The following is a 12,781-nucleotide window of genomic DNA, read 5'->3' on the forward strand; positions in this document are numbered from 1 at the left end:
TGAGTGGTGGTGTTAGTGGTGGTGTGTGAGTCTACGAGAGTTGGACCAGTCTCCAACACAATGGTGAGTGGTGGTGTTAGTGGTGGTGTGTGAGTCTACGAGAGTTGGACCAGTCTCCAACACAATGGTGAGTGGTGGTGTTAGTGGTGGTGTGTGAGTCTACGAGAGTTGGACCAGTCTCCAACACAATGGTGAGTGGTGGTGTTAGTGGTGGTGTGTGAGTCTACGAGAGTTGGACCAGTCTCCAACACAATGGTGAGTGGTGGTGTTAGTGGTGGTGTGTGAGTCTACGAGAGTTGGACCAGTCTCCAACACAATGGTGAGTGGTGGTGTTAGTGGTGGTGTGTGAGTCTACGAGAGTTGGACCAGTCTCCAACACAATGGTGAGTGGTGGTGTTAGTGGTGGTGTGTGAGTCTACGAGAGTTGGACCAGTCTCCAACACAATGGTGAGTGGTGGTGTTAGTGGTGGTGTGTGAGTCTACGAGAGTTGGACCAGTCTCCAACACAATGGTGAGTGGTGGTGTTAGTGGTGGTGTGTGAGTCTACGAGAGTTGGACCAGTCTCCAACACAATGGTGAGTGGTGGTGTTAGTGGTGGTGTGTGAGTCTACGAGAGTTGGACCAGTCTCCAACACAATGGTGAGTGGTGGTGTTAGTGGTGGTGTGTGAGTCTACGAGAGTTGGACCAGTCTCCAACACAATGGTGAGTGGTGGTGTTAGTGGTGGTGTGTGAGTCTACGAGAGTTGGACCAGTCTCCAACACAATGGTGAGTGGTGGTGTTAGTGGTGGTGTGTGAGTCTACGAGAGTTGGACCAGTCTCCAACACAATGGTGAGTGGTGGTGTTAGTGGTGGTGTGTGAGTCTACGAGAGTTGGACCAGTCTCCAACACAATGGTGAGTGGTGGTGTTAGTGGTGGTGTGTGAGTCTACGAGAGTTGGACCAGTCTCCAACACAATGGTGAGTGGTGGTGTTAGTGGTGGTGTGTGAGTCTACGAGAGTTGGACCAGTCTCCAACACAATGGTGAGTGGTGGTGTTAGTGGTGGTGTGTGAGTCTACGAGAGTTGGACCAGTCTCCAACACAATGGTGAGTGGTGGTGTTAGTGGTGGTGTGTGAGTCTACGAGAGTTGGACCAGTCTCCAACACAATGGTGAGTGGTGGTGTTAGTGGTGGTGTGTGAGTCTACGAGAGTTGGACCAGTCTCCAACACAATGGTGAGTGGTGGTGTTAGTGGTGGTGTGTGAGTCTACGAGAGTTGGACCAGTCTCCAACACAATGGTGAGTGGTGGTGTTAGTGGTGGTGTGTGAGTCTACGAGAGTTGGACCAGTCTCCAACACAATGGTGAGTGGTGGTGTTAGTGGTGGTGTGTGAGTCTACGAGAGTTGGACCAGTCTCCAACACAATGGTGAGTGGTGGTGTTAGTGGTGGTGTGTGAGTCTACGAGAGTTGGACCAGTCTCCAACACAATGGTGAGTGGTGGTGTTAGTGGTGGTGTGTGAGTCTACGAGAGTTGGACCAGTCTCCAACACAATGGTGAGTGGTGGTGTTAGTGGTGGTGTGTGAGTCTACGAGAGTTGGACCAGTCTCCAACACAATGGTGAGTGGTGGTGTTAGTGGTGGTGTGTGAGTCTACGAGAGTTGGACCAGTCTCCAACACAATGGTGAGTGGTGGTGTTAGTGGTGGTGTGTGAGTCTACGAGAGTTGGACCAGTCTCCAACACAATGGTGAGTGGTGGTGTTAGTGGTGGTGTTAGTGGTGGTGTGTGAGTCTACGAGAGTTGGACCAGTCTCCAACACAATGGTGAGTGGTGGTGTTAGTGGTGGTGTGTGAGTCTACGAGAGTTGGACCAGTCTCCAACACAATGGTGAGTGGTGGTGTTAGTGGTGGTGTGTGAGTCTACGAGAGTTGGACCAGTCTCCAACACAATGGTGAGTGGTGGTGTTAGTGGTGGTGTGTGAGTCTACGAGAGTTGGACCAGTCTCCAACACAATGGTGAGTGGTGGTGTTAGTGGTGGTATGTGAGTCTACGAGAGTTGGACCAGTCTCCAACACAATGGTGAGTGGTGGTGTTAGTGGTGGTGTGTGAGTCTACGAGAGTTGGACCAGTCTCCAACACAATGGTGAGTGGTGGTGTTAGTGGTGGTGTGTGAGTCTACGAGAGTTGGACCAGTCTCCAACACAATGGTGAGTGGTGGTGTTAGTGGTGGTGTGTGAGTCTACGAGAGTTGGACCAGTCTCCAACACAATGGTGAGTGGTGGTGTTAGTGGTGGTGTTAGTGGTGGTGTGTGAGTCTACGAGAGTTGGACCAGTCTCCAACACAATGGTGAGTGGTGGTGTTAGTGGTGGTGTGTGAGTCTACGAGAGTTGGACCAGTCTCCAACACAATGGTGAGTGGTGGTGTTAGTGGTGGTGTGTGAGTCTACGAGAGTTGGACCAGTCTCCAACACAATGGTGAGTGGTGGTGTTAGTGATGGTGTGTGAGTCTACGAGAGTTGGACCAGTCTCCAACACAATGGTGAGTGGTGGTGTTAGTGGTGGTGTGTGAGTCTACGAGAGTTGGACCAGTCTCCAACACAATGGTGAGTGGTGGTGTTAGTGGTGGTGTGTGAGTCTACGAGAGTTGGACCAGTCTCCAACACAATGGTGAGTGGTGGTGTTAGTGGTGGTGTGTGAGTCTACGAGAGTTGGACCAGTCTCCAACACAATGGTGAGTGGTGGTGTTAGTGATGGTGTGTGAGTCTACGAGAGTTGGACCAGTCTCCAACACAATGGTGAGTGGTGGTGTTAGTGGTGGTGTGTGAGTCTACGAGAGTTGGACCAGTCTCCAACACAATGGTGAGTGGTGGTGTTAGTGGTGGTGTGTGAGTCTACGAGAGTTGGACCAGTCTCCAACACAATGGTGAGTGGTGGTGTTAGTGGTGGTGTGTGAGTCTACGAGAGTTGGACCAGTCTCCAACACAATGGTGAGTGGTGGTGTTAGTGGTGGTGTGTGAGTCTACGAGAGTTGGACCAGTCTCCAACACAATGGTGAGTGGTGGTGTTAGTGGTGGTGTGTGAGTCTACGAGAGTTGGACCAGTCTCCAACACAATGGTGAGTGGTGGTGTTAGTGGTGGTGTGTGAGTCTACGAGAGTTGGACCAGTCTCCAACACAATGGTGAGTGGTGGTGTTAGTGGTGGTGTGTGAGTCTACGAGAGTTGGACCAGTCTCCAACACAATGGTGAGTGGTGGTGTTAGTGGTGGTGTGTGAGTCTACGAGAGTTGGACCAGTCTCCAACACAATGGTGAGTGGTGGTGTTAGTGGTGGTGTTAGTAGTGGTGTCAGTGGTGGTATTAGTAGCGTTAGTGGTGGTGTGTGAGTCTACGAGAGTTGGACCAGTCTCCAACACAATGGTGAGTGGTGGTGTTAGTGGTGGTGAGTCTACGAGAGTTGGACCAGTCTCCAACACAATGGTGAGTGGTGGTGTTAGTGGTGGTGTTAGTGGTGGTGTCAGTGGTGGTGTTAGTGGTGGTGTGTGAGTCTACGAGAGTTGGACCAGTCTCCAACACAATGGTGAGTGGTGGTGTTAGCAGTGTTAGTGGTGGTGTTAGTAGTGGTGTTAGTGGTGGTGTTAGTGGTGGTGTCAGTCGTGGTGTCAGTGGTGGTGTTAGTGGCGGTGTTAGTGGTGGTGTGTGAGTCTACGAGAGTTGGACCAGTCTCCAACACAATGGTGAGTGGTGGTGTCAGTGGTGGTGTTAGTGGTGGTGTCAGTGGTGGTGTGAGTCTACGAGAGTTGTACCAGTCTCAAACACAATGGTTAGTGGTGGTGTTAGCAGTGTTAGTGGTGGTGTTAGTAGTGGTGTCAGTGGTGGTATTAGTAGCGTTAGTGGTGGTGTGTGAGTCTACGAGAGTTGGACCAGTCTCCAACACAATGGTGAGTGGTGGTGTTAGTGGTGGTGTGTGAGTCTACGAGAGTTGGACCAGTCTCCAACACAATGGTGAGTGGTGGTGTTAGTGGTGGTGTGTGAGTCTACGAGAGTTGGACCAGTCTCCAACACAATGGTGAGTGGTGGTGTTAGTGGTGGTGTGTGAGTCTACGAGAGTTGGACCAGTCTCCAACACATTGGTGAGTGGTGGTGTTAGTGGTGGTGTTAGTAGTGTTAGTGGTGGTGTTAGTAGTGTTAGTGGTGGTGTTAGTAGTGTTAGTGGTGGTGTTAGTAGTGTTAGTGGTGGTGTTAGTAGTGTTAGTGGTGGTGTTAGTAGTGTTAGTGGTGGTGTTAGTAGTGTTAGTGGTGGTGGTGTTAGTAGTGGTAGTGTTAGTGGTGGTGGTGGTGTTAGTAGTGGTAGTGTTAGTGGTGGTGGTGGTGTTAGTAGTGGTGGTGGTGGTGTTAGTAGTGGTAGTGTTGGTGGTGGTGGTGTTAGTAGTGGTAGTGTTAGTATTGTTGGTGGTGTTAGTAGTGGTAGTGTGAGTGGTGGTGGCGGTGTTAGTAGTGATAGTGTTAGTGGTGGTGGTGTTAGTGGTGGTGGTGTTAGTAGTGTTAGTGGTGGTGGTGGTGGTGGTGGTGTTAGTAGTGGTAGTGTTAGTGGTGGTGTTAGTAGTGGTAGTGTAACTGGTGGTGGTGTTATTGTTAGTGGGTGTGATGGTGGTGGTGGCAGTGTTAGTAGTGTTGGTAGTTGTGGTGTTTTATTTGTAAGGAAAGATGACAGGAGTTTTCCTGACACTGGTTTTAGTCAGAGGATCTCCTACTTGCTGAAGCTTGGTTGTATAACCTAACACATCTACCCAGGGTCTTAGACATTACCCGTAGGTCCTAGACACCTGGCCCAGGGTCCTAGACTTTACCCCAGGGTCCTAGACATCTACTCAGGGTCCTAGACATCTACTCAGGGTCCTAGACATTACCGCAGGGTTCTAGACATTTAATCCGGGGTCCTAGACATTTAATCCAGGGTCCTAGACATTTAATCCAGGGTCCTAGACATCTACTCAGGGTCCTAGACATTTAATCCGGGGTCCTAGACATCTACCCAGGGTCCTCGACATCTACCCCAGGGTCCTAGACATCTACCCAGGGTCCTAGACATCTACCCAGGGTCCTAGACATCTACCCAGTATCCTAGACATCTGCCCAGGGTCCTAGACATCTACCCAGTGTCCTAGACATCTACCCAGGGTCCTAGACATCTACCCAGGGTCCTAGACATTACCCAGGGTCCTAGACATCTAGCCTAGGGTCCTAGACATCTAGCCCAGGGTCCTAGACATCTAGCCCAGGGTCCTAGACATCTACCCAGGGTCCTAGACATCTTCCCAGGGTCCTAGACATCTACCCAGGGTCCTAGACATCTACCCAGGGTCCTAAACATCTACCCAGTATCCTAGACATCTATCCAGTGTCCTAGACATCTACCCAGGGTCCTAGACATCTACCCAGGGTCCTAGACATCTAGCCTAGGGTCCTAGACATCTAGCCCAGGGTCCTAGACATCTAGCCCAGGGTCCTAGACATCTACCCAGGGTCCTAGACATCTACCCAGCGTCCTAGACATCTACCCAGGGTCCTAGACATCTACCTAGTGTCCTAGACATCTACCCAGGGTCCTAGACATCTACTCAGGGTCCTAGACATCTACTCAGGGTCCTAGACATCTACCCAGGGTCCTAGACATCTAGCCCAGGGTCCTAGACATCTAGCCTAGGGTCCTAGACATCTAGCCCAGGGTCCTAGACATCTAGCCCAGGGTCCTAGACATCTAGCCCAGGGTCCTAGACATCTAGCCCAGGGTCCTAGACATCTAGCCCAGGGTCTTGGACATCTTCCCCAGGGCCCTAGACATCTAAATATCTACCCTGGACACTAGACATCTACGCAGCGTGATGTAAATCTACTCGTAGACGCAAAAATCTGCCCTGGACTCTAGAAATCTACTCCAGGATTTAGACATGTACCCCTGGACTCCCCAGAGCGTCTATTGTAGGAGTGAGTCAGTGTGAGTCATGTAGACGGGTGTGGTAGACATCGATCCGTCTACCTGCTCCTCTACCAGCCCGCCCTACCCTAGTAGATGTAGATAGACGCCCCCACACCCCAGTAGATATAGATGTCCTCGAAAAAATTATATATATGTATATATATATATATATATATATATATATATATATATATATATATATATATATATATATATATATATATATATATATATATATATATATATATATATATATATATATATATGTGTGTGTGTGTGTGTGTGTGTACTCACCTATTTGTGGTTGCAGGGGTCGATTCATAGCTCCTGGCCCCGCCTCTTCACTGATTGCTACTAGGTCCTCTCTCTCCCTGCTCCCTGTGTGTGTGTGTGTATTATTGTAACCACGAACGAGTGGTATTTAATCAGTAATAACACTGCGACTAGCCGTGTGATCGAACCCGCATTGTTTTAACTCGCCTGCCTTTCAGTGGTGACATTGTAAATGATTCCAATCTAACCGAAACGTCGTGGTAAGCTCCCCCCCTCCTATGTGTGGGTTATCTGTGCATAACTCTGTCTCCTAGTGAGGTATGGTCAACGAGGGATAAGACGAAGCTGTTAACAGCATTTCTCTGTCTACTGTTAAGGAAGGAACAGCGAAGGCACCAGCACCATCTCTTGGGGCACCGAACTGGCTTAATTAACAGAATATCACGACTACAACACTTAGAATCAACCACAGTTTAACCAACAGATAGTGGCTGCAGCGTTGTATGGTTGATCCATAATTTGGCCAGATTTCAGAGGATGTTTGGGTCCGTCCTTGGTCATTATCGACACATAGGAGTGGGCGAAACGTGCGTCTAAATTATCCTCTGTATACAATGCGAGTCTGAAATGCGTTAGACCGTCTAACACCTTTTAAATTGTATAGACAAACTGGTCGTGGACCGGGCCGCTGGAGCGCTGACCCCTGGAATACTCTCTAGGTATACTCTCCCAGGTGTACTCTCCAAGTATACTCTCCCAAGTGTACTCTCCCAAGTGTACTCTCCAAGTACACCCTCCCAAGTGTACTCTCCAAGTATACCCTCTCAAGTGTACTCTCCAGGTATACCCTCCCAAGTGTACTCTCCAGGTATACCCTCCCAAGTGTACTCTCCAGGTATACCCTCCCAAGTGTACTCTCCAGGTATACCCTCCCAAGTGTACTCCAGGCATACCCTCCCAAGTGTACTCTCCAGGTATACCCTCCCAAGTGCACTCTCCAAGTATACCCTCCCAAGTGTACTCTCCAAGTATACCCTCCCAAGTGCACTCTCCAGGTATACCCTCCCAAGTGTACTCTCCAAGTATACCCTCCCAAGTGTACTCTCCAAGTATACCCTCCCAAGTGTACTCTCCAAGTATACCCTCCCAAGTGTACTCTCCAGGTATACCCTCCCAAGTGTACTCTCCAGGTATACCCTCCCAAGTGTACTCTCCAGGTATACCCTCCCAAGTGTACTCTCCAGGTATACCCTCCCAAGTGTACTCTCCAGGTATACCCTCCCAAGTGCACTCTCCAGGTATACCCTCCCAAGTGTACTCTCCAAGTATACCCTCCCAAGTGTACTCCAGGTATACCCTCCCAAGTGCACTCTCCAGGTATACCCTCCCAAGTGTACTCTCCAGGTATACCCTCCCAAGTGTACTCTCCAAGTATACCCTTCCAAGTGTACTCTCCAGGTATACCCTCCCAAGTGTACTCTCCAGGTATATCCTCCCAAGTGTACTCCAGGTATACCCTTCCAAGTGTACTCTCCAGGTATACCCTCCCAAGTGCACTCCCCAAGTATACCCTCCCAAGTGCACTCTCCAGGTATACCCTCCCAAGTGCACTCTCCAGTTATACCCTCCCAAGTGCCCTCTCCAAGTATACCCTCCCAAGTGCACTCTCCAGGTATACCCTCCCAAGTGTACTCTCCAAGTATACTCTCCCAAGTGCACTCTCCAAGTATACCCTCCCAAGTATACCCTCCCAAGTGTACTCTCCAGGTATACCCTCCCAAGTGTACTCTCCAGGTATACCCTCCCAAGTGTACTCCAGGTATACCCTCCCAAGTGTACTTTCCAGGTATACCCTTCCAAGTATACCCTCCCAAGTGTACTCTCCAAGTATACCCTCCCAAGTGTACTCTCCAAGTATACCCTCCCAAGTGTACTCTCCAAGTATACCCTCTCAAGTGTACTCCAGGTATACCCTCCCAAGTGTACTCTCCAAGTATACCCTCCCAAGTGTACTCTCCAAGTATACCCTCCCAAGTGTACTCTCCAAGTATACCCTCCCAAGTGTACTTTATACCCTCCCAGTGTACTCTCCAGGTATACCCCCAAGTGTACTCTCCAAGTATACTCTCCCAAGTGTACTCTCCAAGTATACCCTCCCAAGTGTACTCTCCACGTATACCCTCCCAAGTGTACTCTCCAAGTATACCCTCCCAAGTGTACTCTCCAGGTATACCCTCCCAAGTGTACTCTCCAGGAATACCCTCCCAAGTGTACTCTCCAGGTATACCCTCCCAAGTGTACTCTCCAGGAATACCCTCCCAAGTGTACTCTCCAGATATACCCTCCCAAGTGTACTCTCCAAGTATACCCTCCCAAGTGTACTCTCCAAGTATACCCTCCCAAGTGTACTCTCCAGGTATACCCTCCCAAATGTACTCTCCAAGTATACCCTCTCAAGTGTACTCTCCAGGTATACCCTCCCAAGTGTACTCTCCAAGTATACCCTCCCAAGTGTACTCTCCAGGTATACCCTCCCAAGTGTACTCTTCAGGTATACCATCCCAAGTGCACTCTCCAAGTATACCCTCCCAAGTGCACTCTCCAGGTATACCCTCCCAAGTGTACTCTCCAAGTATACCCTCCCAAGTGTACTCCAGGTATACCCTCCAAAGTGTACTCTCCAGGTATACCCTCCCAAGTGTACTCTCCAGGTATACCCTCCCAAGTGTACTCTCCAGGTATACCCTCCCAAGTGTACTCTCCAGATATACCCTTCCAAGTGCACTCTCCCTCCCAAGTATAGGTATACACTACCAAGTGTACTTCAATACCATCCCAAGTGTACTCTCCAGGTATACCCTCCCAGTGTATACCCTCCCAAGTGTACTCCAGGTCCCATCCCAAGTGTACGCTCCAGGTATACCCTCCCAAGTGTACTCTCCAAGTATACCCTCTCAAGTGTACTCTCCAGGTATACCCTCCCAAGTGTACTCTCCAGGTATACCCTCCCAAGTGTACTCTCCAGGTATACCCTCCCAAGTGTACTCTCCAGGTATACCCTCCCAAGTGTACTCCAGGTATACCCTCCCAAGTGTACTCTCCAGGTATACCCTCCCAAGTGTACTCTCCAGGTATACCCTCCCAAGTGTACTCTCCAGGTATACCCTCCCAAGTGTACTCTCCAGGTATACCCTCCCAAGTATACCCTCCCAAGTGTACTCTCCAAGTAAACCCTCCCAAGTGTACTCTCCAAGTATACCCTCCCAAGTGTACTCTCCAGGTATACCCTCCCAAGTGTACTCTCCAGGTATACCCTCTCAAGTGTACTCTCCAGGTATACCCTCCCAAGTGTACTCTCCAGGTATACCCTCCCAAGTGTACTCTCCAGATATACCCTTCCAAGTGTACTCCCCAAGTATACCTTCCCAAGTGTACTCCAGGTATACACTCCCAAGTGTACTCCAGGTATACCCTCCCAAGTGTACTCTCCAGGTATACCCTCCCAAGTATACTCTCCAGATATACCCTTCCAAGTGTACTCCCCAAGTATACCCTCCCAGGTGTACTCCAGGTATACACTCCCAAGTGTACTTCAGGTATACCATCCCAAGTGTACTCTCCAGGTATACCCTCCCAAGTGTACTCTCCAGATATACCCTTCCAAGTGTACTCCCCAAGTATACCCTCCCAAGTGTACTCCAGGTATACACTCCCAAGTGTACTCCAGGTATACCATCCCAAGTGTACTCTCCAGGTATACCCTCCCAAGTGTACTCTCCAGGTATGCCCTCCAGGTATACGTGTGGACTTGTCCAGCGAGAGAGTAGTGAAGTCTGGCGGCCGCTTACCGTAGATTTCTCCGCCCTTCTTACCTGGAGACCTGGAGAGAGTTCCGGGGATCAACGGCCCCGCGGCCCGGTCTGTGACCAGGCCTCCTGGTGGATCAGAGCCTGATCAACCTGGCTGTTACCTTTGATATTACTCAGGTGGGATTTAATAAAGTACGTATAAGGTATACATACATAGCTGACGTCAGTGACATACTATATAGAAAGTCCCTGGTTATGTAGAGCATTTCCTGAAGCTTAGGTTAATTTTGTCCCCAGGATGCGACCCACACCAGTCGAGTAACACCCAGGTACCTACTTACTGCTAGGTGAACAGTGACAGCAGGTGTAAGGTAACTAACACCCAGGTACCTACTTACTGCTAGGTGAACAATGACAGCAGGTGTAAGGTGACTAACACCCAGGTACCTACTTACTGCTAGGTGAACAATGACAGCAGGTGTAAGGTGACTAACACCCAGGTACCTACTTACTGCAAGGTAAACAGTGACAACAGGTGTAAGGTGACTAACACCCAGGTACCTACTTACTGCTAGGTGAACAGTGACAGCAGGTGTAAGGTAACTAACACCCAGGTACCTACTTAATGCTATGTGAACAGTGACAGCAGGTGTAAGGTAACTAACACCCAGGTACCTACTTACTGCTAGGTGAACAGTGACAGCAGGTGTAAGGTGACTAACACCCAGGTACCTACTTACTGCTAGGTGAACAATGACAGCAGGTGTAAGGTGACTAACACCCAGGTACCTACTTACTGCTAGGTGAACAATGACAGCAGGTGTAAGGTGACTAACACCCAGGTACCTACTTACTGCAAGGTAAACAATGACAGCAGGTGTAAGGTGACTAACACCCAGGTACCTACTTACTGCAAGGTAAACAGTGACAGCAAGAATTTTAAGGAAGCACGTCCTAATGTTACCACCCGTACTGGGGATCGAACCACAGACTTCACCATGTGAGGTGAGTGCGCTACCAACCCAGCTATAGACAAACTATTCCCTCCCATTCCCCCCCCCCCCATCCCGAGGCTCTGTATGACTCCCTTACAGGTTTAGCGACTCCCCCGTGAATATAACATTAAATTTCTTGAATTTGACAGATTCAGGTGTCATATGTTAGTGGTTCACGGTTTATACACATTCTGAAAGGAAACGTTCATCTATCACGACGTTTCGTCACATTGTTTCGCTCAAAGGACAGCTTTCTGAAGACTTGGAATTTTAGTAAACGTTCTCCTGGTTGCGAAATGTTGTTCTGTATTTGTCAGAGGTACTTGCCGATAGATACTTGGCCCTTGTTTTGTGTGTACTCACCTAGTTGTACTCACCTAGTTGAGGTTGCGGGGGTCGAGTCCGAGCTCCTGGCCCCGCCTCTTCACTGATCGCTACTAGGTCACTCTCCCTGAGCCGTGAGCTTTATCATACCTCTGCTTAAAGCTATGTATGGATCCTGCCTCCACTACATCGCTTCCCAAACTATTCCACTTACTGACTACTCTGTGGCTGAAGAAATACTTCCTAACATCCCTGTGATTCATCTGTGTCTTTAGCTTCCAACTGTGTCCCCTTGTTACTGTGTCCAATCTCTGTGTGTGTGTGTGTGTGTGTGTGTGTGTGTGTGTGTGTGTGTGTGTGTGTGTGTATGTGTATGTGTATGTGTGTGTGTGTGTGTGTGTGTGTGTGTGTGTGTGTGTGTGTGTGTCTGTCTCCGTGAAATACCATAAATATTTGTCAATACAAATAGGGAAAAAACATATAAAAAGAAAGTAATGAGAGAAGTTCTGTATATTTCTAGCTCCATCTGCTGATCCTCTGAAGAGGACCTCACTCGGAGGTCGAAATATGCAGATCTTCCATCATGTTTGCATGTTTCTATCTGTATGTTATTCCCTCCATTGTCTACCTGTCTTCATGCTTGTCTACAGCACGTCCCTCACCCAGTTTTTAGACACTGCCTTGTATGGGCCAGTAGGCCTTCTGCAGTGTTCCTCCATTTTTATGTACGTGTCCCCTCAAAGAAGGTTCCTTGACACTAGTGAAGGGTTCTTGATCTAGGGAACTGGATCTGTGCTCCAGTTCCCTGAATTAAGCCTGAATACCTTCCACATCCCCCCACAGGTGCTGTATAATCCTACGGGTTTAGCGCTTTCCCCTTGATTATAATAATAATAATTATGTGTGTGTGTGACAGGTGGTGTCGGACAGTACTGAGTGCGAGGGACGGGGGAGCTGACGGCCCCTGGAGGCTGTAGAAGGAGCAGCAGCAGGAGAAGCAGCAGCAGCAGTAGCAGTAGCAGCAGAGAACGAGAGAGGAGCCATGGAGTCCATCCGTGTAGTAACTCCCCACAAACTTTCACGTCTAGTTAAAAGTGACAAGGTGAGATTTTTTATTATGTTTTGCCAGGTTATGTAACGAAGTGCTAAGAGTATCTAACCAAGGTTAGGTTTGTCAGGAAACAGGACAAGTGTTTCCTGAAGCGGGTCTTATATGATGACCCACAGCTGGAGCTTATGGTCACCTGACTGAGGCCTTGACAAGACTCCTCCTGCTTTGACTCACCTGACTACAGTATATAAGCCACTTTTCTGGCCCTATGTTGTACTTTCTACAGGAGTGATGGATTGAACACATCGATTCCAGGCTGAGGGACTGATTACCTCAAACTCCTCCTCTCCTACCTTTCTGCTTTGTATTGGAC

The 12,781-nt window shown here is 49.2% G+C and overlaps 1 protein-coding gene across 7 annotated transcripts in view; it reads left to right on the top strand.

Annotated features, from left to right (window-relative positions):
- Window positions 1-12,781, top strand: part of LOC128697206 (uncharacterized) — a 142,225-nt gene that overhangs the window by 39,471 nt on the left and 89,973 nt on the right. For all 7 annotated transcript variants that reach the window (XR_011394560.1, XR_011394558.1, XR_011394559.1 and 4 more), the window contains exon 3: window positions 12,274-12,459. Coding sequence is in view for 2 of the 7 variants with exons in the window: in XM_070104112.1 (XP_069960213.1) it covers window positions 12,400-12,459 (60 nt within the window). In the remaining 5 variants the exon portion in view is untranslated. The remainder of the gene's footprint in view (window positions 1-12,273; window positions 12,460-12,781) is intronic.

This window comes from Cherax quadricarinatus, chromosome 89 (genome assembly GCF_038502225.1).
Source record: "Cherax quadricarinatus isolate ZL_2023a chromosome 89, ASM3850222v1, whole genome shotgun sequence".
NCBI classification, from domain to species: Eukaryota; Metazoa; Arthropoda; class Malacostraca; order Decapoda; family Parastacidae; genus Cherax; species Cherax quadricarinatus.